Source organism: Anoplopoma fimbria, chromosome 17 (assembly GCF_027596085.1).
Source record: "Anoplopoma fimbria isolate UVic2021 breed Golden Eagle Sablefish chromosome 17, Afim_UVic_2022, whole genome shotgun sequence".
Taxonomy (NCBI): Eukaryota; Metazoa; Chordata; class Actinopteri; order Perciformes; family Anoplopomatidae; genus Anoplopoma; species Anoplopoma fimbria.
In genome coordinates, this window is record NC_072465.1 from 200,156 (window position 1) to 224,425 (window position 24,270).

The window sequence follows — 24,270 nt, forward strand, 5'->3', positions numbered from 1 at the left end:
GTACTATCCAGTTGCCTAAAAGATAAGCGTTTAGTAACATATTCACTTCATATGTTGTTGTACTGGATGTGCCTTTTCCGTGTTGGCTCTCTGTACTGTTGATCTGCTGTAAATACTAAAATGTTGTTTGTCCACATTTACATAACACTGGTGTTAATTAATGTACGGATTCAATTAGATAAACAAATAAAATAAATTGTAAGCAAAAAGTAAAGTGCTTTTAGAGCTGCTGTGTGCAACTAACCTGGGCCAGTGCAGTGTGGGTTCTTGGGGGCTTCGTCTGATTGGTCATGGCAGTCAAAGTCTCCATCACACTCCCATGAACTCTGGATGAGGCAGCGTCCATTGGCACAGCGGAACTCGTTGGGTCCACATGTTGGGTATTCTGAGGCGAGAAACAGCACAAGGGTTTAGGACAGTTGAACTCACTTTTGAGAGCGAGGAGGAGGAGGGAGTTTTCTTTTTTTTTTTTTTTTTTTTTTTAAATCGCCCCATCAGAAATAATAGGTCATAGCTCCACTCACCACACTCCAGGGACTCGTCTGAGCCATCACTGCAGTCGTTGTCATGGTCACACACAAAGTGTTTGGGGATACACTGTCGGTTCTGGCACATGAACTCATTGCTGCTGCACGTGTTGTTGAACACTGAGACACAGAAATATTTGGTGAGTGAATGATATAAAAATACCCCTAAAAGTGCAGAACATAGCGTTGTCTTTCTTTGTCTGGGTTATTAAAATGTTCTTATTTTGACAAAATCCACTCCAGCCTGCACTCACCACAGCCAGCTTTGACACTCTCGTCAGCCCCATCAGGACAGTCTTTATCTCCGTCACACTTCCACCGCTGGGGGATACACATGTGTGATCCAGGACACTGGAACGCCTCTGGACTGCAGGTTTTGGTCTCTGTGTTGGAAAGAGGTTATTGAAGATGATTTCGAAGCCTTTGTTTGTCCTGAGTATTTGTGAATATACCGCAAACTCGGATCAGATATTTATATTTTGGAAATGTTTCAGAGGCAGAATGATTGCCTAAAGCTACCACAAAAAACTAAATTCTTTGCATAAATGTCAAGGTTTTAGTCCATACTGATCTTGAGTATTGTGCAGTGGTCACAAGCTGAATTAAAGCTCTATTTAAAAGAGTATCACAAAATATCCACAAACGAGAGGATCCCTCCAAGTTTATTAAAGTATGTTAATATTTTCCACAGATTCTACTTCTGTCAAAATATCTTTAGTGCTAGATATGTTAGCTTGAATTAATCTTGTATTTGTTTTCATTAAAGGTTTGTGCTCAACACTCACTGCACTTGCTGTCCTCATCACTGCTGTCACCACAGTCGTCGGCTCCATCACACACCCAGCGGTTGGGAATGCAGCGGTGGTTCCCACACTCAAACTGAGCAGCTGAGCAGAATTTATCTAGAGGTCCAGAAGGAACGTATAAAGTGCAAAAAACAAGCGTCAAAACAAAGTAACGGTCCATTGAACTTCAGCTTGTTTGGGCTCTAGTATCTAAACTTACCACAGTGAGCCTCGTCGGCACCGTTCTCACAGTCATTCTCCTTATCACAAGTCCAGCTCATAGGGATACAGCGTCCACTTGGACAGGCAAAGTAGGGTGTTGGACACTTTGTTTTGCCGCTCCCTGGCAAAGAGACAGAAAAATGCCAAGTCAATGGAGGAAACATTTAAGAGTTAAGCCGGTATGAAGTGAGAAATAGAAAATTTAATTTACACTGCAATCATTTTCAAGGAGAATTTACTTCCAAACCACAATTTAATGGATGAAAGCATTTATTGTTTTTCTTCCATTTGGAATAATCCAACTAGGACTTCTTGCTCTAATCTCTCTGTGGAAAAATAATTTCCGCTTTTTCCCCTGAATATTGTGTATATGTACATTTAGCTGTGAGAAAATGTGAGTTTAAAATACCTGGGCAATTTTTTTCATCTGAGAAGTCTCCACAGTCATTAGCTTTATCACACAGCCATGAAGGGGCATAGCAGAGTGTAGTGAACTCGCACTTCTGAAATGTCACTCCTTTTACTCCCAGATGGAAGTAACTGGAACAGTCCGTGGCACCTTAAAAGAAGAGAGCAGCACTACTTTAGACCATAGCCCGTGAGAAAGTGGTGCCATTTTTTCCATAACATCTGGTCATTCTGATTGAATCAGATCATTTAAACTTACTGCAGTTCATCTCGTCACTGGCATCCTCACAGTCCACTTTCTGGTTACACTTGCTGGAGTTGGAGATGCAGCCTCCATCTCTGCACTGGAACTGATCAGCTGTGCACAGTGTAGCTGACAAACACAAGAACAAGAGACCGTGTTTTGGAAGAATTTAATTTGTCAATGTCATATGACTGCAGGCGAGAAGACTTGTTTAATCAGATGACTTGACTCACCGTTACAGAAGATTTCATCAGAATTGTCACCACAGTCGTCCTGCCCGTTGCACCAAGAGCTATGCCCCACACAGCGGCTGTTCACGCACCGTCTGTAACCCTTCTTGCACACGCGGTTGGCTGAGAATCGGACAGAAAATGATGACACAAACTCAAACTACAAATGACAACAACAAGAACATGGTTGAAACTGTTTTTACTGAGACAAAGACTCAACTTACCACAGTAGGACTGTTTCTCATCAGACTTGTCCTTGCAGTGGGCCATGCCATCACAAGTCAGGGTGTAGTTAACACAATCTCCATTTCCACACTCAAACTCATCAATGTTGTTACATGTAGTGTTGAGAGCTGTGAGACAAAGACCGAAAAATGCACTTAGAGGAGTTAGAGAGTTGACTACCCCGAGGCAAATATCTAAAGCGCTTATTCAAATCCATTAAAAGCCTGATCTCAGTCTTGATAAAAATATTTTATTAAAATAAATTGCATAGGATAACTGTTTTTTAACCCTTTTTGTATATATATGGTGTCACCTTTCTGGCACCAACATTTTTTTAAGCCAAATATTTCTGTTATAGTGATTTCTTGTCTTGTGTTACCTATGCAGGTGTTGTCTTCCAAAAGCTTCCTGTCGCCACGGCAACTGCAGTTGACCCTTCCCTCAGAAGTCAGCAAACACAGGTCCTGACACCCTCCATTGTTGACACGGCACAAGGAGAACTCACCTATGTCGAGAGGAGGAAAGTTAGGGTAGGTTAACCACATAAACCTGCACATTAACACACACACACGCACACACACGCACACACACACACACACACCTACAGAGTGAGTTAGCTAAGGATTTCCACATCCACCCTCCTGACACACAAGCAAACATACACCCTCCCCCATGTGCATCCACATCAGCAGACAGATATGCCTGTATGAATGTGGCATTTGGCTCTGCCTCCACTGAATGTGTATTTCAATGTGACACAATCTAAATGGGATTTGCAGCTATTACCACAGGCGCTCTGCTTGTATGGTCGCTGTGGGTGTTGGAGCGCGAGAGAGTTTACTGAATGAGGCAACTTTGAGGGAGTGGATGGCTGACTGGCATTGATTTAAAAGGATACAGATAATGGGAGATGTAGAACAAGATGAGTTTAAGAAGGCGGTGGAGAAGTATTGATTAAAGTGAAAAACAGCAATTCAGCAGGCACTTGTGTGTTTGTGTCTGTGGTGATTCAGCGCTGATGTAGGGGTGGTGAATGTCAGGTTGGCCCATTCTATAAGTTGTCATCAACTCATCTTCTCCATTGTCCACCTATATCACGTATATCACATCATTAACTGCTCATGAATGGTGTAGCTATGCATTTCAAACCACCTTTTTATTTTGTGATGAAGTATCTTGACTTTTCCAAGTATTTAATTTGCTAGTTTAACAAAAAAAATGCAATCTGGATATTCTATTCTATATTTAAAGTTTATTGTGATTTTTCCAGAAAATGTATAAATTCATAATAGACATTCATACAAAAATTGTTATATAAATGGATTGTTATGAATAAAAATGGATTTTATGAAAATATGAAGTATTTATATGATATTATTATCTATATCACCCATTGCTAGGCATTATGTACTTCAAAAACACTGTCACACTGTTGTTGTACAGTTCAGACACACACACACACACCTACACACACATTTATACACAAGGCTGAATCCCTCACTGTGTAAAAACTCACAGCTATTGGTGTCGTTAGCCACAGCGACGATACCCATTGGCTGCTGAGGTATGTCGGCACGTAGCACCTTCATGTCTCCTCCTGTGTATTTGTCAGCCCGAAGCACGGCCCTCCTCACCCAGTCAGTCCAGAAGATGTAGTCACCGTACACGGACAGGCCGAACGGATGGACAGGCTCATTCTTCAACACCACCTGCAGGGGGAAGCACAGCCACAGTCACAACCTCCTTTCAGCCTCTCAACGGATAAACAAACTGTTATTATGCAACCCAATAATACAATCATACTGTAGTATAAATGTTTCCATTACGCAGCACAATGTACACTGCATGTGAGCGTGTATGTTACTCACATAGCGGCGAGTGCCGTCATACTCGCAGCGCTCTATCTTGTCAAGTGTGGCATCAGAGAAATAAAGTTTTTCGGCGCGGTGGTCTATGGCCAGGCCGTTAGGGGTTCGGATGTCATTGCCAATGATGACAAGGACGTTGGAACCAGACAGTGTGGCGCGCATAATACTGGGAGACTGCTCATTCCAGTTGGTCCAAAACATGAGGCTGCAGGAGAGAAAAAAATAAATAAAGAATGTGCATGTGAATTTTTTGACCTAATTTAGGAATAGTTTTGAATGCAAGGAGGTGTGAAGTAAATTAGTGTATTTGTTTTAACCTCTGACACTCATCAAGGACAAAGGCTCTGGGGTGGTCATCTCCCGACATGCTGACCACGGTGTGCCTGTCAACGGCGCCCCAGCGGCTCTGATCCACGGTGTGGCGGGTGATGGTTGAGGTAGTGTAACTGGTCCAGTACAGCATATCCCAGCCCCTGTGGTACGCCAAGCCCTCCACAGAGCCAACATCTGAAAAAGAATGAAAGAATAGAGAGAAGAACGGGAGATAAATACAGAGAAATGTTGAAAAGGGACAAGAAAGGAAACCACAAAGATGGAGAAGACAGAAGAGAAAAGAAGGTAAGGAAAAGAAGCACGTCAATCCCAGTTCTGTGTTAAAAGGCCAAATGTGGACTGTCTGGCAGCGGCTCATGGTTGGCAGACTGCTGCGGGGCAGCACAGAGTCAGGGCCATGGACATGACAGCTTGGTATTAATGACCAAGAACACAGTGTGATTCAAGGCTTTTATCCAGCAAATAGCTCACTAAAAGGTCACAATAACAGTTGCCGCCTTGCATATTACTTTCCATCGCACTACCTCATCAACAGATGAGAAGTAAAAAAAGTCATTTTTTCTGCTCCACAGCCTTGAAATGAGTAAGAGGTTACGAGCTCTTAGCCTGCACAGAGGCCAGAGGACAGGCACGAGTCAGCCAAGATGGAGGAACACAAAGTTCTGCAGTGGCAGATAGAGAACAGCTGCTCTGGTGGTGAAACACAAACCACAAACACACAAAAGTGTACTTCAGGAGGAGTACATTTGAGAACACATCAGATCGCTCCAGTGCCACATATTTGGTAATAGTTGCCTTCAACTTACTGTTACTGCAATGGAACAGTGTGGGTCTAATGATTGCAGCAGCCTTTTTCCAGGGCTGGGTATGATCTCACTCTATCAGCCCGGGTCGGAGGATCAGTGAGGTTCACCACCAGGTGGGACACTTAACACTACACCTCAACATATCCAGTGCAATGCGGCGAACATGAATCAACATTTGTCTGGCCCATCTTAGGAGACTGTGAATGAAGCAAAGCAACTGGAGAGCTGAGTGAAGGCATGCAACGCAAAAAACAACTCCCCTCTGCTTCTCGTGCTCGTAAATCAATGCCCTAACAATCGATGAGGAGCAACTTGAAATCCATTCACCCCTATTTCCTCATTCTCTGGTGCTGTTAATGAATTATAAAGCAAATTATTGCTTATCTTCACACTGCATTGGTGACCGAAACCTATCTGCGTTCCTGTACATTTCCTCTTGTTTATTACAATAATTCAGATGAGCTGAATTTACAACTCTTGAGCTCAGCTGGTTATACTGACACTGATAGTTCTTTATTGCAGCTATCTGCAGTAGGTGTGATAGCAGTTCAGTGTTTTGCAGTCAATAATTACCCTGATTTCTGAAGGCAAACACTATTTCACTCTGTCTCAATGTGTATGTATCATATATGTGTGTTATGTATATGCAGGGACAAAACTCCTAGAAAATGTAAGAATCCTTTCATAAAATGAACAGAAACAAGTGACCCTGGGAAAAACTATGTTTGGCCCCATTAGTCCCTCCCACAGAGAGCAGGCCGGCCTATGTCTCGCCTGCTCTATGATAATCAGTCCAGAGTTCACCTGCCGTTTACTCTGTTTCATCCTCTTTTACTGTCGAGCTATTCACCTCCTTTCATTTCCAACACAGACAGAATTGTGTGTCACAGGAGATCCGTTCTTTGGAGGCAGGAGTGAGGCTGATTGTGGATTGCTGAGCACGGGCCTGATTGAGATGTCATGTGGAGTAGCCGCCTGCTCAGAGGTGACAGGAAATCAAACGATCTATGGCGTTTAGCTTTCAACACTTCGGCGCTTTAACAAGAGAATGGATGGAAACCCCAGCGACTAAGAAATCAGGAGTGTCTTGACTTCAGTGGAGGAGTCTGAGGTTATTTCACTCAGTTTACCGTCCCCCAGACAATCACTGGTGGAGCTGATTGCGGGGACTGGACTGGCTGTATTCACATACAATACTTTGGAAGCAGTTTGAAATCTACTATCAAAATAGTCATTTGCTGGCTGTGTTTTAAAAGGAATGTGATTTCACAGTGTAGACATGAATGTATGTAATCTATGTGTGTGTATTTAAACATGTAAATCACTTTCAGTCCGTATAATTGGTAGATTTTACTATCAACCTTTAGGGAAGTTATTGAAAATCAGTATGCTGTTATTTCAGAGTAAAGTTCTGTTGACACAAAGTATGAGTAATCATTCCCACTGGTATTATCAGTAGTTTTATGACCGGCTTGAGAATATTTGACCCAACCAAAAGCCAACAGTGGCAGTATGACTGGATGACATCGCCATAACTGAGGGTAGGATGCTGCTGTTGAACTCTAATGGTTCAGAGGATCTGCTGGGGAACCGCAGCGATGCTGGGCTGGGCAATGTGGAGCAGGTCCTCGTCCCCATACTGGATGTACTGATTCTGGTGCTGGGAGTTGCGGGGCACACCATGGTGATGTTGATCCTGTGTAGAAGGCGGAGAAGTGGGGTGAGACACTTTGGACAGTCCCCTCAGAGCTCCATGACAGGCACGGGAACTGACGACCTCCTGCTCGCTCTGAGCACTGCAGACTTGCTTTTGCTCGCCATGCTTCCCTTCCACACCGTTGCCATAGCCATGCAGGGATGGCCGTTCGGAGACTTCATGTGTCGTCTTGTGAGCTTCTTGGGATCGGCCTGCTCCTCAGCCAGCGCCTTCACACTGGCCATGCTGGCTGCCTCCCGCTATCTGACTGTGGTGCGGCCTACCAGAGCTTTCAGCCTCCTCTCCCCTCGCCGTGTGTCTATAGCTGTCGTGCTCCTCTGGGTCCCGGCCTGCTGCCTGGCTACTCCACAGCTGGTTTTTCGCTCTGTGGGAACCCCACGCCGAGCCCCTGACGACCTCGCTTGTTTTGCCTTCCTGTCCCACAGAGACAAGCTGATCTATGGATTGTTTCACTTCCTTGTGGCCTTCTTGCTTCCACTGGTCACCATTGCTGTGGCATACGTCAGCATCTACATGTTCCTGTGGGGGAGGCAGCATGCTGGCAGGGCCCCCCAAGTGGAGCGCTACCAGAGCAAAGTGACCAAGACGTCGGCCATGTTGGTGCTGGCTTTTACGTTGTGCTGGCTGCCATCCTACGGACTGACTCTGGCCTTATTGGTGAATGAAAACTCGGATGCCACTGGTGCATCCCCGCGCAACGGCCCCTTCAGTATATTTGCACGCCTCATGGCGACCTCCTCTACGGTGATGAACCCCATCCTGTATGTACTGATGTCCCAAAAGTTCAGACAAGACCTACTGAGGCTGTTCAAGAGGAGAGGGCAAAGAGCCACTGTTGCTGTGGCTATGGCAGCTGCCTGACAGTATTAGCATCAACAACTAGCTGGATATACCCGAACATCTGACACACAAACACTGGGAAAATCCTAATCGGAATCACAGTAAAACAATTATAAGCTAAGTAGATTTGCTGAAAGACTGACGTGAAAAAAATGGACTAACTCATAAGGAAAGTCTATTTAACAAGGCAAAGCAACTTTACTAACAACAGCAGGCAACATTCAACATCTTTGGCTCTCGACAACGCCCACTGGTTTACTGGATAATGTACAAGTAGATCAAACCAGTAGTGCTGGGAGTTGATGCTCCACAGGGACAGTGGGACAAACAATCCTGAATCATGCATTCCTTGTAAAACTGTTTAAAGTAAAACATTAACGGAGCACCTGTTTTTTGTTGTGCTGAGACAAGGTCATCTGTGAATCTGTAGGCCTGTTTGTACTAATATACACTTTGTTCTCAAAGCTTTCAATTTGTTTCTAATTTTCTACAACTTCAGAATAAGGGCTTCCTAGTTGTGTTTAGGTTCAATGTGAGCGTTTTGGAAAAAGAAGATTTCTGACTGGGGTGTTTGATTTTTACAACAATGGTTCTTTGTTATTGACCAAAATAGTGGAGTAAACAGAAATAACTCTTGACTAATGACATGCCCAATATCAACTTTGGGAGGGTGAATAAACTAGACTTAGACTTTAAGTTAGACTTTAAAATGAGGGAATACTCACTCTCTACCACAGTCTTGCGGTCGGATCCGTCATCACTAATCTGTTGGATATTGCCGAAGTGGATGTCGCTGAAGAAGATGCGGTTAGCTCCCTTTCCTCCACCTCCTCTGTAATCAAAAGTGAGTGCAATAACATTCTTCATATGCTCCGGGTCCTCAAATGGTTTGATGGGTGCATTCAGGTTGTTTTCATCCGACAGGTGGACACTCTTTAGTATGGTGCGCTCTGAGTAAAGCAGGTAGCCGTCGTAGTCACGGCAGCTGCAGCCGTCCTCGGCCAGCATGCCGTGGGCACAGGCACATGTCCGCTGTCCGTTGCCTCGGAAAAGACAAAGCTGCTGGCACCCGCCATTTTTGTCTTTGCACACATTTGTTCCTGTACACAGATATGAAATCCATGAAATAATCATTAACTACAATTGGATTGCTCAAAACAACTTGACATTGCACAACAAATGTTATGTGACATTTATGAAGTATTTAATTAATGATGATTATATAAAAATAAAAATGACTTGATCAACCAGACATTTTGTGGTTTTAAAACGCCCTGGTGCTTACCTTGCTGCCTGGCCCTATTGAAAACCTTGATGTCTTTGAGCTGTACACCAATACCAGTCCTCAGAGACACAGAGTCTGTGGCGTTGTCCTTGCTGCCTCTCTTTATGGAGCCATTAGCGTGTGTCCTGGTTCAAATGTACAACAGACATTAAACAGAAATTAAGCTAGATGAGTGAAATATTCAGACTCAAAAATAAGTGACAAATGAGGGAGGTATTTCTGACCTGTCACTCCAGTAGATGTAGCTCTCAAACACAGACACAGAGAACATGTCCATGTTGTTGTTGGCCAGCACCACCTCCCTGTTCTCTCCTGTCTCCAGGTTGATGCGCTCAATCTTGTCTGTCCTGGCATCGCACCAGTATAGCAGACTCTCCTACATGCACACGGACGGGAATGGTTAATATATTGTTATGATGCACTATAACTTAATAATATAAATGCGAGAATGGCCCATTATACTGCACCTCATAGTCAATGGAGATGCCGTTGGGCCAGCTGATACTGGCATTGACCAGGACAGCCCTCTGAGTGCCATCCAAACGAGACCGTTCAATACGGGGGTACTGGCCCCACTCTGTCCAGAACAGGTAGCTAAACACACACACACACACACACACACACACACACACACACACACACACACACACACACACACACACACACACACACACACACACACACACACACACACACACACACACACACACACACACACACACACACACACACACAGCAAAGCAAAGAGACAACTTCCTCAGTAATCAATAATGAGAGAGATTACAGAAGCAGAAGCTACAGACAGCTACAGTAGTAATTGGAGTGTTGTTTCCTCTCACCCTTTAGCAGGGTGGACAGTGATGGCTCGAGGCTTATCCAGGCCCTGGGAGATCACCACATAGCGGAAAGAGCCGTTCAGTCTGGCCACCTCGATCACATCAAAGCCTTGGTCCGTCCAGTAGATGTTTCCTGTAGAGGATGAAGAAGAAAAAATGATGCTCCGGCCCTGTTTGATCGCCTCCTTGACACTTTTATTGTCCTCAAATTAAATTATTTTTCAGAGGTGTCTCTTTGTATTTTCCCTTGTGTGTATCTCTTTCCTGTTTCCTAGTAAAATAGGTATTCCTCTTTGCTTTAAATTCGTCGCCCTCCCTACTGTGTGATAACAGACAAACAAGGATGATAGATATACTGACAGCAAAAGTGAAACTTAGTTTTATCACTATGTATGGTTGATGCTGTTTGAATTCCACAATTTTGGTCATGTACACTAAGTTTTTCTACATCCGTGAGGTGTCTCTCACCGGCTATCCAGTCCACAGCGATGCCCTCCACCCTGCCGATGCCGTTGGTGACCACGTCCTCTCTCCAGGTCTGGTCTCTCTTGGCCCTGCTAATGGTGCTCAGGCCCATGTCCACCCAATAGATAGTGTCATTGTCTGTGAAAACAAGTGAATGTTAAGAGTTGGACTAAACAGGGCTTATGCGGTGACGCATACTAAATGCAGTGTTAAATGAATCTAGTATTTCAGTCATGTTTCATGTTGTTAAAAAATAGTCTTACCAGCATGGAAATCTATGCCCACAGCCAGGGATGTGCCTGACACGGGTACCAGGGCATCAGACTTGTCCGATGGGTCCAAAGGAATACCACGTATGCCTTCATGCACAGAGTACAGCAGGAAAGAGCCAACACCTACAGAGAAAACAAATGAAACTCCATGTTTTGAGTTGCATCACACATCTCATCAATTCTTAAAATGATTCTCCAAATTAGGCTAAATCAAGAAAACATATATGAATGTGACTTACCCTCACATGACTGTTGCCCTGTGCGCAGGCTGTATCCTGCAGTGCACATGCAGGCTCTGGTGGTTGGGGAGGTGGGGAGACACAGCTGGGAACAGTCTCCATTGTTATTACTGCAGAGATTGGTGCCTGGGAACAAAAAAGCACGAGAACAAATACACAAAACATATCAAAGAGGGGTTACAGAGACATAAACAGATGTGCTCTGGCACAGATAAACAGGCTACATGCAGCAAGCAAAACAGACCTTCAATGAGACAAGGACATTCTTTCCTCCCTTCGTTTTTTGAAAATGTTTTTGCTAAGTATTTTAAGTAAACAAATATCGCTGTGTGGGAGCCAGCTCTGCACCTTTCTGGACGGTTTCATTGTAGATTTTCATGTGCATCATGGGGGACGTGCTGTTCCTCAGGATTTTCCAGTTGCCACCATCCTGCTTGTCACAGGTTCCTATCTGGTCTGTTCCTTGGTCTGCCCACCACAACTTGTCTCCTAAAGGATACGACAGAGGAGAGGATGCTTAACACTCTCCATCAAAACCATACCTAGCACTGGAAGAACCCTGAACCTTAACTAAGAGAAACATTTAAAGACACACTTACATCAAATATTAAAGTTATTATATGGCAGGGCTGAGCTCTCTCTCCATACATTGCTGGCTAAAATGAACATTTTCTGGAAACGTACCCATGATGGCCAGAGCAGTAGCCTTGGTCAGCTTGCCCTTTACCCCGTCAAGCACTTCCAGTCCAGAGCCGTCCAGTTTACAGCGGCTGATGGTGCTGTTTCCTGAGCTGATCCAGTACAACTGCTCAGTGTCAAAGTCAATGGAGAGACCTGGGAACAAAGGGAGAGTTGATGTGTAATGACATGCCCTGTCACTAGGGAGTGCCGTCTCTCATGCAGTCACACAATGTGGTGCAGTATGTCACTCACCAACAGGGCCTTTCTGGCCGGTGAAGAGGACACTTCGGTTGCTGCCGTCTGTGTTGGCTATGCTGATGTTGTCCCCATCTGTCCAGTAGAGTTTACTGAAAGGGGCAAGCAGAGAGGCAACTTCTAAATCATTCTTAAATCATAAATTACTTTATTGACTAAACATAGTCAATAGGCGGCCTAATATCACTGTCAAGTCTGACAGTACAAATGTCATTGCTCATTGTATGGCACAATTGCAGGGTCTTTCTTATTGACAAAAAGGTTAAATAAATGATTTGAGGGAATCAATTTGCATTCCACCTCACATCTCTTCTCCCATCTCAGAACTACAGCACACATTCCAAAAAATGCTTAAAGGTAGATATCCAATATATACACAATTATCTTGGCAGGACTGGATTTAATTGATACAGCTCTCAAGTGAAATTCTTTCATTGCCTTTGGAGTTTTGAAATCTCGTGATGTTTGTCATGACTGTTGTAATAGTTTTTATAATTATTTTTGTTGGTTGATTGTACGGCGGCTGCTTTAGGTTTACCTGTGGTCATGGTTTGTATGCGGGTTTTGTGGTTCGGTGTTGAATCTTAGAAAATGTTTTCTCTCTTGCAAAAGTGATATTTATCTAAATAAGACTACATGGCTTTATAAATGGGTATCTACAATATAATATATAAAGCATTATATTATTATATTAATAATAGTAACAACAAAATCCAGTAGAATCTATTGAGCATAGGATCTGCAAATCTGGTCTGTAAATTATACCATATGTGAATTAAATAGGAATCTAAAAAAATAATAATCCAATTTGTCGCTCAAGTTCAACAGAGGTTGAAGAAGTTACCTATGTTGAATACACTTCCTGTAAGTCGCTTTGGATAAAAGCGTCTGCTAAATGACTGTAATGTAATGTAATGTAAAGAAGTTGGGTGAGGCTGATATATCGCTATGGAGACCCACTTCAACTCAGCAGCTGAAAAATGACTTCTGGCTCTGTCACTGTGTTTAGACTGCGTGTAATCTATGTTTAAAGGGTATCTATCCTCTCCCATCACCCACTTCCTGTTAAATCCCACCACATCCTCCACACCCTTCATTTGTTTGTAAAAACATGCCTTTAAATAAAGTTTCTGCAGCATTTAAACGCCTTCATTCTTGTGCTTTTGCACCCACACACACACACAAACACACATGCAAGTTTGAGTTTGTCCCTCCCTGACTCTCTTCGCCCCCACCCACTCCTGGACGTATTCTGGGCAGTGTGTTTGTGTGCCAGAAAGAGGAGACAGCCCTAGCATATGGATCCAGCATCTGCTTCTCATTTTCCCCCATGCCAACAATGCTCAGATCGGAAACATTCCTCTGCTTAAGTAGGCTAAGTCTTTGAAAGCAGGAAGGAGTACACAAAAAAACACAAGGAGGCAGAGACATTTCCTAAGAAAATATCCTTTCTTCATCCACCTCAAATACTCAAAAGCACACGTATTTCTGCAGGACAAAACTAAATATATAAATACAGATGGTCTGTCTCTGCTCTGGAGACAGAGGAGGGAGCGAGGCCAGGTTCTGTTTGGGGAGCTGAAGGGGATGAGGTTTCAAGGGGAAGAAGGGAGGGGAAACTGACATTTGCTAAACAAGGCAGGAGGGGACAGGATGTATGATAAAAACTGCATCAGAAATAGGGACAGATAGCCACAGACACACTGGCAGTAAATAATTCATAGAAAGTCCATCTGAGCACAAGAGACATCTTTCAAAAATAGAAATGGAGCAAGATGTAGAAAGAGGGCGACGGAGGAGAAAGATGACATGAGGGGAGAAAAATTGGAACCACTTCCTGAGCGAAGAAACAGTCAGAGGTCAGCGACCATCTATACCGAACTACTCTGCCTGTCATCGCTGACTGCAAACAGAAGGGAGCCTGACAGCCAGACATCGCCTGAGTGTGTATAACTGTGTGTGCGCACTTCAGTGTGTATGTGTTGTAGGTTAAAGGTGAAATCAGGAGGGTGTCAGAGAACAATTTCTGAAAGCTTCCTTTTGAGTACGACAGCTTTGGATGACCAACCCTAGTATTGGATGCAGCACTAGACAGTGCGGTTTGTCAAGGCCTTGGATGACAGCATTTTTGAAGGAGCCGTCCAGTCTGGCAACATTAATCTGTTTCTTATTGGCATCATAACTGGTCCAGAACAGGTTCCTGGACACCCAGTCCACTGCCAGGCCGTGAGCGTTGGGCAGATCTGAAGAAAGATATACAACACACACACAGAGCCATTAATCAAAAGACATCACCCTCCAAAGTCTTAGTGTGCAACGTGCACTGCTTTGGCAAGTGCCTAGTTTCAGTTGCTAAGCTATGATTGGATAATTCATGTCTGGAGGAGGGTTTTAACCCACCGTATATTCCAGTGTCTTTACAAAATATCTTAAAAGACATTTGTACCACCATATAGTATATTAAGGGATAACTCTTTAAGTATTTCTTTACAAATAAATCTTGGAAATGATCATGGCTGATTTAGAATTTCTGAAAAGTTGATTAAAAATAAATAAATCACAAAATGCAAAAGAAACCTGTCAATACTGAAAACAATTAGCCTCTAGTCTGGTGTGTATTGTGTTGCCACCTCCGTACCAGCAGAGACCACAGTCTCAACCCCAGTCCCATTGATGAAAGCTCTCTTGATGGTCTGGGTGCGGACGTCTGACCAGTAGATGCGGTGTTCCAGAGCGTCGTAGTCCACCACGGTCACGTTGTCGATGTCAGGCACGGTGAAGGAGATGATGTAGTTGTAATAAGGGTTGTCGATGTCCACTCCTCTGATCTCAATCTGGCGTGCATACAGCAGGAACTGGCGAGACTCTGAAGGTTGGGGAACATGTTGACAAACATCCTTCAGTAACTCCCAAAACCTTTAGCTTTCAATGGGGGTAATCAGGAGTTAAATGCAGCTTCAAGTCAAAAGTCAAATGCCTGAGTGCACGATAATGCTAGGGTTGTTGGGGATCGGTGGTTGCAGCATGGATGGGTGAATCCGCGCACTATTCCAGCCACTCGAACAAACAGTTAATCCAATTGCGTCTTTGACTCTAATGATTGTGTCTGGCTGGCTAACTCAATAGCACGGCCATGACAGCGAGAGTAAATTCAATCAGTACAGAGACGTTACAATTGCATTGGTCTCAACAGTCCTATCATCATTTAACTGTGTGCAGCTTAAATGATAGACAGGCCGAGAGGGAAGGAGACAGAGAGAGAGGGGGGGACTAATAACAGTGCTGGGGCTGTATCGGCCAGGCCAGACTAGGTGGTGGATGTGGAGGGTTGTGGCTGATGCTTGCATCAGACAGAATGGGGCTCTCCATTTCATTACCCCTGAAGATAATAGAAAGTGCTCCCCTGAATACTAAACTCACACACTGAATACACAGGCCCACTCTCACTTTTCACAGACAGACACTTCAATGCACTCCAAAGCCGTCAAAGCAATAGCAACTCAAAGTGAAAAAAAGTCTAGATTGTTTTATCCTCTCTCTCTCTCTCGCCCCCTCTCTCTCACACACACACACACACACACACACACACACACACACACACACACACACACACACACACACACACACACACACACACACACACACACACACACACACACACAAATATACAATTCTGTAAGTACAGGGATTACATTGTGGCATTCAACTTGCCAAGAGGACAAGCAGAGGGGAGCATTGTCTTGTAGCTCAAAGAGGACTAGAACAGCATGTTTACTACAGTGACTGCATTTATGTACATGTGCTCGCGTTTACCATAACAAGTGCGTTTGTCAGGGCCGAGCTTCATGAGGTGAGGGCAGGCACACGAGAATGTCTGATTGTAGTTGATGAGACACAGATGAGAGCAGGGCTCCTTGCCATCTTTAGCCGCACATGGGTTAGGAGCTAGGGAGAAGTGAGTATGAAAAAAATATTCAGAATGTACACTTAAAACATCTCATAATATACTATTGGTTGTCACTCTCATAATGAATTTAAAAGTTGTAAAGCAATAACTAAGTGTTTCTATAGTTATATTGAGAAGCTTTTCTTTTCTACACTTTTAATATATGCCAGTATGTGTCTGTTCACATGTAACACTGTGTTTCTCACCTTGCGGCTGTCTGGATGGATGGTAGACCTGAAGGTCAAATGGTTGCGTGTTGGTTCTCTGGACCACAGTGACGTTGCTTCCTGTCCACTTGTTTGCCTTTGCCAGCGTGTTGGTTCTCCAGTCCGTCCAGTAAACCTCTCCACCATACATAGTGACGGCGAAGGGATGTGACAGATACTCATGTCCCCTCAGAACCTCGATCAGCCCAGAGCCGTCATACTTGGCTGAATAAATGGCATCAGACCTGTATGTAGCACAACTTTTTCAGTTAATTTCTGGGTGTGACTGAAGGACACAGAATGTGCATCAAATTAAGGTGTTTGCGTGAGTGTATTCATGTCTGTGCACTTTTTATGACCTGGCATCAATCCAGAGGATACGTCGCTCTAGATAATCCACAGTGAGTCCATTTGGCCAGCCTCCATTTCCAGTTTCCTTATGGATGGTCTTCCTGCCTTGTCCACTCATGGATGCAGCTTCAATCCTGGGCAAGCTGGCATCCCAGTCTGTCCAGAAGAGGATTCTGCAACGCCATTCCACAACAAAAATGATGGTGCAATAGGTTCAGGATCAGTGCGTAAAAAATATTTTGCCTTTAAAAATGCCTTTAAATGCCATGATCATTAGTTTTAAATGTGTTTTGTTTGAGTTACAGGTAGCATACCCATCCCGGGGATCCAGGGCGATAGCTCGAGGATGCTCCACCTCCCCAGCTAGCAGCGTGGTCCTCATGGTGCCATCCAACTTGGCCACCTCTATCTGATCCAGATTGCTTTCCACCCAGTAAATGTTTCCTGCTATCCAGTCCACTGCCAAGCCCTCAGGGGTAGCCAGCCCGTACTGGATTACCACATCGAAGCTTGTTAAAGCTACGAAGACAGATGAGAAGGATAAATGGTAAACATGTTTTGTTTTGTGTGTCTGTTAAACTTCTTACTTGACTTGAAGATATGTCATCATACCCTTAGACTTTTCTAATGAGGACTACGATGGAAATTCAAACAGTATTGAGTTTTTATCCTTGACAAGTTCAACTGAATGTCAGTACACCTTTTATTGTTTGTGAAATCTATCCAACATAGTGGAATAGAAGGAATTACAAGGCTTTGTTCAAAACTGCCAGAGAACTCTAATCATATTTCAACTTGCTATTCAGTAAAATAAACATTCCTCCGGGGCACTTAGGTTTCTTAATTAATTCACACAGTATTTCAATATGTATGGGTAAAGGCTTGGAAGGCTTGGATTTGCTGATGGCAACATTTGAGATTGCACTGTAACCCAAAGCACTGATCCGCTTTGCTTCAAGTATTTACAAATTATGGAAATGTTATCAAGCTATTAGGATTCAAAGCTAACATGGCATCACAATCTGTAATCCCTTTAATCAAATTGTTAGCTATGTTCGGAAGAAATCACATGTCAGTACGATAAGTGAAAACATAAATAAATACACTAGTTTCTCAGCAGGGGATATGAAACTACAGTTTTAGAGAAAAAACTAAATAAAAATGGGGTGTCTTGCTGAGCTAAAGAGACACATTTTCCAGCCTCTTTCTATCCCTTTCATTTTCCACTGGGTCCCTAATCAGAGGGACAGGGCTAATTATTTGAGATGAGTCATTATCCTGTCTGATGTAATGAAAACACACACTCACTGTATGTAGCCCATTAGCTTTGCAAAAGAAAAGTGGCACATAACAACTACATGCACAGATAAATAAATAAATGCAACACAACTTAAGTGCAGACTTGTACACATGATTTGCTCAGTTATTACTGCTGCGGTGGTGATAGGCCGTTGTTTGTCATGCTCACTGGTCATGATTGACTGGCCTGGCCTTTATGAAACCACATCTGATTTTCTTTTCACAAGAAGCCACAGAACCAGCACCGACAGTGCAGCTGTACATGCAAAAAAAACGTAATAGTTTACCAAATATTGTATTCTTGCCTGCTAGGCATTGTCACAAACAGTTAAGTCGCCACAAAGTAGCTATCACTGAAATTTCAAAGTACAAATGGTTTACCTCAACAGAACTACAATATATGTTCCCAGTGCGCAATACCATATTTAGAGATTAAACTGTTATGACTCATTAAAGTCTCTCCCATCCAGTGAAACCAAGTCCAGTAACTTGCTTCTGACATTTTTTCGGAATTAAGACGTTCAATACTCCAAATGTCTATCTTCACTTTACCTGATGGTGTTGCCTTAATTAAATGTAAATAAACCCCCCCTATCCACTGATAAAGACAACGTGGTGAGGCTGAAAGCTCTGGAGGAAATCCAGAAGGTGGACCTTCACTTTACATTAAAACATAAATCATCTGTAAGTACTGTGTATTTAATCCAAGACGGTAAAATTTTTTTTATTTTAAGCATATTGATTGTGGGTAAAAATGCTCACCTCCATTCTCGGACAGCTTCCCACGATAGATTTTGTCCTCCACCACATCGGTCCAATAAAGGGAGTTCTCGCTGAGATGGAAGTCCAGGGCAATGGTGTTCCTCAGACCTGGTACCAACACACTGAACTCTCCTTTATTCAGATCAATGCGGCGGATCTCGTGGCGGTTTGAGAAAATGATAAAGGGCTTGAAAGGATCTGTGGGGATGAACAAGAAAGATCATTTAACAACAAAGCAGATGATAAAGAGTTAAAACCCTTGTTAATGAAAATACTGCAGAGCAGCTTTGTTCCACAGGGTGGAAAACATCGCAGCCATGTTTCACTGCAGTGAATGACTTGTCCAATGACAGAGGGGCTGTGTTGAAAGTGGCTCTAATCCTGGGTAATTAAACCACAGTGCAAGTAAGGCAGGAGTTATCTGTACCTAACAGGCAGCCAGATGAATGACAGGGTGCTGGCGGCTAGCCTCTAAGACCTGGCAGTGAGAAGCACAATTATAAATTCATGTTGCCTCATTGGCAAGTTGCTGCAGGGAGAGAACTATATTCTATATGTGGATGATAAAATTCCAAGCTGATTTACTGTGACGGAGCAGTTTCCCTTTTTAACATCTTGCCCCAACTCTCAAAAAGCTTATCTGTTTGTCGCTTTATTCTCTAAAAGTTCAGATTCTGTCTTTTCATAAAATAATAATAAGGAAAGCTGGAAACCAATGGCCGGATATACTTGTGCAAACAGTATTTAAACTCTTCCTCCTTTCTGTCTCCAGTGCCTCGTCTATTGTCCAAATGAGTATCACATTTTGGCATACTGAGTCTTGTCTAACCACAGTTTCCTGCTTGGGCGGCCTCTCCTTTAGTTGACTCCAAACTCTCACCACATTTCTGGATTCTGCAGTCTTGAACCCGAACAGAAACCAGTCACTTCTCTAGCTTCCTCCTCAACTGTACAGCTATCTTCAATCAAATGTTAAAATTCTTAACTGATGTCTCCAGCCTTCCTCTGATCCTTCCCGCCCACCATCTCCCCCTATTGTACCGTTTCCTCGGCCCCTTACCCGTGCTCTTGCAGTTCTCCATGTCAGGCTCCAGTTCCCAGCCTTCATAACAAGAACATTTCACACTGAACTTCTGCTGTTCGCAGCGTTGACTGCACTTAAGGTGTTTGGCACAGAAGCTCTGGATTTGACAGGTCTTGTTGTCGAGCCCTAACTCCATACCCAGTGGGCAGGAACAGATCACCCCCTCGCCAGGGGCCACTGTGCAGTTATGACTGCAGTCGCCATTGTCCAGTGAACACAGGTCTGTAGAACAGAGAAAATCAGTTAAGACCTGACACAAGGGATTTCTACACAGAACTGTGATCCCTAAAAGGATTTTCAGATGCAGACTTTTCCTTGCTGTTATGGCGTTCCCTGTACTGAAACGCAGCCCGGGCACTGTTGTCTCTTACCGCAGAGTTTCTCATCAGAGCCATCTGGGCAGTCATCAGTGCCATCACAAAGTTTTTCTGCAGGCAGGCAGATGGTGGAGTCGTTGGCACACACATGGTGAGAGAGCTTACACACCAGCGCCTCACAGTTGTCCTCGTCGGAGTTGTCCTCACAGTCGCTGTCTCCGTCGCACACCCAGGCTTTGCTGATACAGCGAGCTGAGGACAGAGGGCAGGGTTACTTAAAAAATAACTTCTTAAACTGAATTCATGTACTTCTCCTTCATTTGGAAGTATTGTCCCCATACCCGAGTCCCTGCAGCCAAACTTGACAGCTGGGTCGCACATGTGCGTGACACCCTCACAGTTCTTCTCGTCGCTCAGGTCCATGCAGTCAGTGTCCCCGTCGCAGCGCCAACGCAGGGGGATGCACAGGCCGTCCATACGACACTGGAACTCATCTGTGTGACAACCTCCAGGGGGACGCGTTGCTGTAGAAGGAAATATGTCATTAGGACTCTGAAGTGACACTGTCTTCAATTCTTGCCCGCATTAATCAAATTAGGACACACAGCCTTTAGCAGAGACAATGTGCAGCATCAAAAGACTCTGGAAACAAAAACTAATGAGCTGTTTGTTGGAAATCTGGATGGCAACAAGTCTTAGCAACGGGACAGACTGAACAGATTCAAGTTTGCATTCTGAGGGTCATTGCTTTAGTCATAAACACCAGCTGCCAATGAATCATTTCTGTTATTGTTTCAATGTTGCACTTAACAGCACAAGCATAATACTGAATAGATAATTAGAAGTAGGTATATCTTAACAGTTATTATATCACTCACTAAACGACTTGGGAGGGTTATTATGTGCCAATGTGACTAATAGGTACCAGGGACCTGTTTCATCTACTGACTAAACTGTAAATATTAGCTATGATTTTAGTGCCTAGTGCAGTCCAGGGAATAAATGACAAAACAGTGCGGCAATGCAACCATCCATCCATGATAATTACGACCACCTGTTTAAGCAGTTTCATGAATACTGTTTAGAAAAGGACCGGTGGCAACTTTGTTTGTGAAGGGTGGCTTTTAACATAGGCTTCAGCTTTTAATATTGACTAACTCATAAAGGTTCTTCTTGAAATCAAGATGCAGTGTACTTATTGCATCAGATGCAGGTTATTCAGGCACTTTCATGTCCAGGTGTGCATAACGAACCCAAGGGACACTTGAAAAAAAGTCCATTAACATGCATTAATAGTCAACTGTGGTGAGTCCCATCAGCTGCAGAAACTCATATTTATGATCACGTAATCTTGCCAGAAATACCTGAGATGTGGTTTAATGCACCATTATTCATACCAGGGTTCTGTGTTTAGAGATTTTATACTGAACACATTTAAGCTATTTCAGTTGTCTTAATTACAGGTTATAGCATCCTCCTGTAGGTGTGCTGTATGAACAAGGACGGAAAGTAAAGGCTGTGGGCAAGAAACATTACTGCAGAAAAAGTATTATTTTTATTCTTTAGGCATGATTTTTTACTTGACTTGACATCTCTTGACATATTGATATAAAAAAGGTGTGACTAAAATGACCACTGTAGTTTTGATATTAAGTTTCTGGGCAAACGGAAAGCATTGTTGCAAGCATGGTGGTCTATTGGGAAAAAAAAAAAATCACTCTAAATCCTTATTTTCTAGATCTTACAAACTTTAATTTGAAGAGTTCCTAACTGTCCCAGCTGATCGGCAGGTTAAGATACTGACCCTGATTGGTGCAGTTTGCGTGTGTCTCGTCGCTGTAGTCTCCACAGTCATTATCTCCATCACAGGTCCAGTAATCTGGGATGCAGCGGCCGCTGTTACACTTGAACTGAGCGCTGGAGCAGGAGTGACTACAGCCTGCTTCATCGCTGTTGTCCCCGCAGTCGTTATCTGAAAAACGAAACACAGTCAAACAACACCCACTCTGTCATATTATGAGGCGCCCACTGCCTCAAAGGGAAAATATGAATATAAATATGCAGAAAGTAATTGCTTTTCTTTTTTTCAAAATTAACACAGTGACAGTGAAAACAATGAAATACAAATGAAATAGAGTATGAGAGATGAGAGTAAATAATGACAGAAACTGCATAGATCAGACCATGCACCATGAGGGAATGTACCAAGCACTGATACATTGAGCTTGGCAGCAGAGCGTCATAACTTTAATACCCATATTAATGTTAAAGGGCATCCTGATGAAAAACTTTTTGTGCTTTTCACAGCATTTAATTTCATAGTAATCAGGTAAACATAATTTACTCTGTGGTTAAACTACTTTTTTATCATTCAGCCTGGCATTAAATCTATACCGAATGAAATCCTTTTATTAATTTCACTACACTTTTCGCTTGACTGAGTAATGCATTACAAGATATCAAATATAATTATAGCTTTGAACCTGTGTCCAGAAGACTGCAGCAAACGAAAGACAGCAGTCTTGGCCTCAGCTTGTGGCCATGTTCAATGCAGAAAAGCAGCCCTAACTTATTCTGAACTAGTCTTAGAACTAAGCTAGCATCATGGCTGTTGTGGTGCATGTTGATCTATGCACTAACCGGTCAGGTTTGGACAATTCAACTCATCAGAGCCGTCCCCACAATCCTTTTCTGAAAGACAGAACCAACGGAAGACAGCAGAGTGGGCGAACAGCACAACACGGAACAACAAAACCAACAACACAGAACAACAAAAGACAGCAGAAACGGTTAAGCTAAAAACACACAAACGTACAAGGTGACAAAAAGAAGAGTGTGTGCCAATATGAGGATGGTGGCAAAACATGCACAGCAAACGTGTGACAAAGGAAAGAAAGTGGTCGCCACTGTAAACGGGCCTACAGGAGAAGAAGAGGCGAGAACAGACACTAACCATTATCACAGCGCCAGTTTATGTTGATGCAGCGTCCGTTGTTGCAGGTAAACTGGGTGAGGGGGAAACATGTGGGGTAGGCTGTGGACAAAACTGCAGTTTAGACATTCATGGTTAAAACAGCCTCTAATAACAGCTTTAAATCATTATTCAGCTTAAGACTGAATCACTGAAGTTGACCAACCACAGGATGCAGGTTCATCTGATCGGTCACCGCAGTCATCGTCCAGGTCACATGTCCAGGAAATAGGGATGCAGCGCCCACTGGCACATGAGTACTGATTAGGCGGGCAGGTACGAGCTAAAGATAAAACAGTGGCGCTCATGTCACATGTGAACGACTAAAAAAGGCCTGTTAGATTTTGGAACTGTGAATATGCTTGCTCGTGTACCTGAGCAGGTGGTGTTGGATTCGTCCTCATCGTTCCCACAGTCATTGTCCCCGTCACACAGCCAACGCAGAGGGATGCAGCGGTTGTTCTTGCACTTAAAGCGGTCTGTAGGGCAGGTGTGCTGGTCTGGAGAGAAGAAAAGACGCATTGAAGATCAAGAAGAAGAAAAATAGAGAAAAAAGGAGTAGAGTGGAGAGATGAGAGTTGCAAATGAGTGAAGGAGAGAGCAAATATTTTAAATGTTTTGGACGGCCGTTTGTTTTGTCTGGGACGGGAACATGTCTGCAGTCCAAGCACAGACGGACAGACGGACAAGCAGAGAGAGAGCTTTTCCAGATCCATAGAAATTGCTACAAACACACACACACATTGGCACCTATAAACAGGCAACTCACTAGATTCTCATTTCATTCTGGTATCACCAGACAAACTCAGACTGTCCAAGGTAATCTGACTCAGAACCACCAGGACGGGTAGCTGTTTAGAAACCATGTTAGATAGTGTCTGTGTCTGTGTTTATGTGTGTGCAGTAACTCACGGCACAGCTCAGGAGCCTCGTCACTGTTGTCCAGACAGTCGTTGTCTCCGTCACACTTCCAGCGCTCTTGGATGCAGCGGTTGTTCTTACAAGCAAACTCCCCAGGCTGACACTGAGGAGGGGGTACATAGGACGGGTTGGCTGTGGAAGGAGAAGTAGAGGAAAGGAGGAATAAAAGGAATGT

General features: G+C 43.6%; 2 protein-coding genes across 2 annotated transcripts in view; one reads left to right on the forward strand and one right to left on the reverse strand.

Moving 5' to 3' along the window:
* Window positions 1–24,270, reverse strand: part of LOC129106012 (low-density lipoprotein receptor-related protein 1-like) — an 86,245-nt gene that overhangs the window by 14,331 nt on the left and 47,644 nt on the right. Inside the window, exons 16-54 of the mRNA XM_054617308.1 lie at window positions 24,087–24,227; window positions 23,549–23,674; window positions 23,341–23,457; window positions 23,157–23,237; window positions 22,008–22,175; window positions 20,545–20,727; window positions 20,258–20,455; window positions 19,863–20,108; window positions 18,803–19,000; window positions 17,056–17,260; window positions 16,750–16,914; window positions 16,391–16,635; window positions 16,052–16,183; window positions 14,877–15,104; window positions 14,307–14,481; window positions 12,236–12,330; window positions 11,987–12,136; window positions 11,651–11,791; window positions 11,303–11,428; window positions 11,055–11,186; window positions 10,795–10,929; window positions 10,330–10,459; window positions 9,958–10,084; window positions 9,715–9,866; window positions 9,491–9,615; window positions 8,931–9,305; window positions 4,827–5,016; window positions 4,510–4,714; window positions 4,158–4,350; window positions 3,021–3,146; window positions 2,641–2,769; window positions 2,420–2,539; window positions 2,202–2,315; window positions 1,944–2,093; window positions 1,533–1,655; window positions 1,313–1,429; window positions 782–910; window positions 525–647; window positions 245–385 (exon numbers count right to left, since the gene is read on the reverse strand). Coding sequence (XP_054473283.1) covers window positions 245–385; window positions 525–647; window positions 782–910; window positions 1,313–1,429; window positions 1,533–1,655; window positions 1,944–2,093; window positions 2,202–2,315; window positions 2,420–2,539; window positions 2,641–2,769; window positions 3,021–3,146; window positions 4,158–4,350; window positions 4,510–4,714; window positions 4,827–5,016; window positions 8,931–9,305; window positions 9,491–9,615; window positions 9,715–9,866; window positions 9,958–10,084; window positions 10,330–10,459; window positions 10,795–10,929; window positions 11,055–11,186; window positions 11,303–11,428; window positions 11,651–11,791; window positions 11,987–12,136; window positions 12,236–12,330; window positions 14,307–14,481; window positions 14,877–15,104; window positions 16,052–16,183; window positions 16,391–16,635; window positions 16,750–16,914; window positions 17,056–17,260; window positions 18,803–19,000; window positions 19,863–20,108; window positions 20,258–20,455; window positions 20,545–20,727; window positions 22,008–22,175; window positions 23,157–23,237; window positions 23,341–23,457; window positions 23,549–23,674; window positions 24,087–24,227 — 6,156 coding nt within the window. The remainder of the gene's footprint in view (window positions 1–244; window positions 386–524; window positions 648–781; window positions 911–1,312; window positions 1,430–1,532; window positions 1,656–1,943; window positions 2,094–2,201; window positions 2,316–2,419; window positions 2,540–2,640; window positions 2,770–3,020; window positions 3,147–4,157; window positions 4,351–4,509; window positions 4,715–4,826; window positions 5,017–8,930; window positions 9,306–9,490; window positions 9,616–9,714; window positions 9,867–9,957; window positions 10,085–10,329; window positions 10,460–10,794; window positions 10,930–11,054; window positions 11,187–11,302; window positions 11,429–11,650; window positions 11,792–11,986; window positions 12,137–12,235; window positions 12,331–14,306; window positions 14,482–14,876; window positions 15,105–16,051; window positions 16,184–16,390; window positions 16,636–16,749; window positions 16,915–17,055; window positions 17,261–18,802; window positions 19,001–19,862; window positions 20,109–20,257; window positions 20,456–20,544; window positions 20,728–22,007; window positions 22,176–23,156; window positions 23,238–23,340; window positions 23,458–23,548; window positions 23,675–24,086; window positions 24,228–24,270) is intronic.
* Window positions 6,525–8,785, forward strand: LOC129106011 (galanin receptor type 3). The gene has a single exon (XM_054617307.1). The coding sequence runs from the start codon at window positions 7,195–7,197 to the stop codon at window positions 8,224–8,226; it is 1,032 nt and encodes a 343-aa protein (XP_054473282.1). The 5' UTR covers window positions 6,525–7,194; the 3' UTR covers window positions 8,227–8,785.

Coding starts and splice junctions, on each gene's coding strand:
- LOC129106011 (XM_054617307.1), top strand. CDS start 7,195: ATGCTGCTGTTGAACTCTAATGGTTCAGAGGATCTGCTGGGGAACCGC.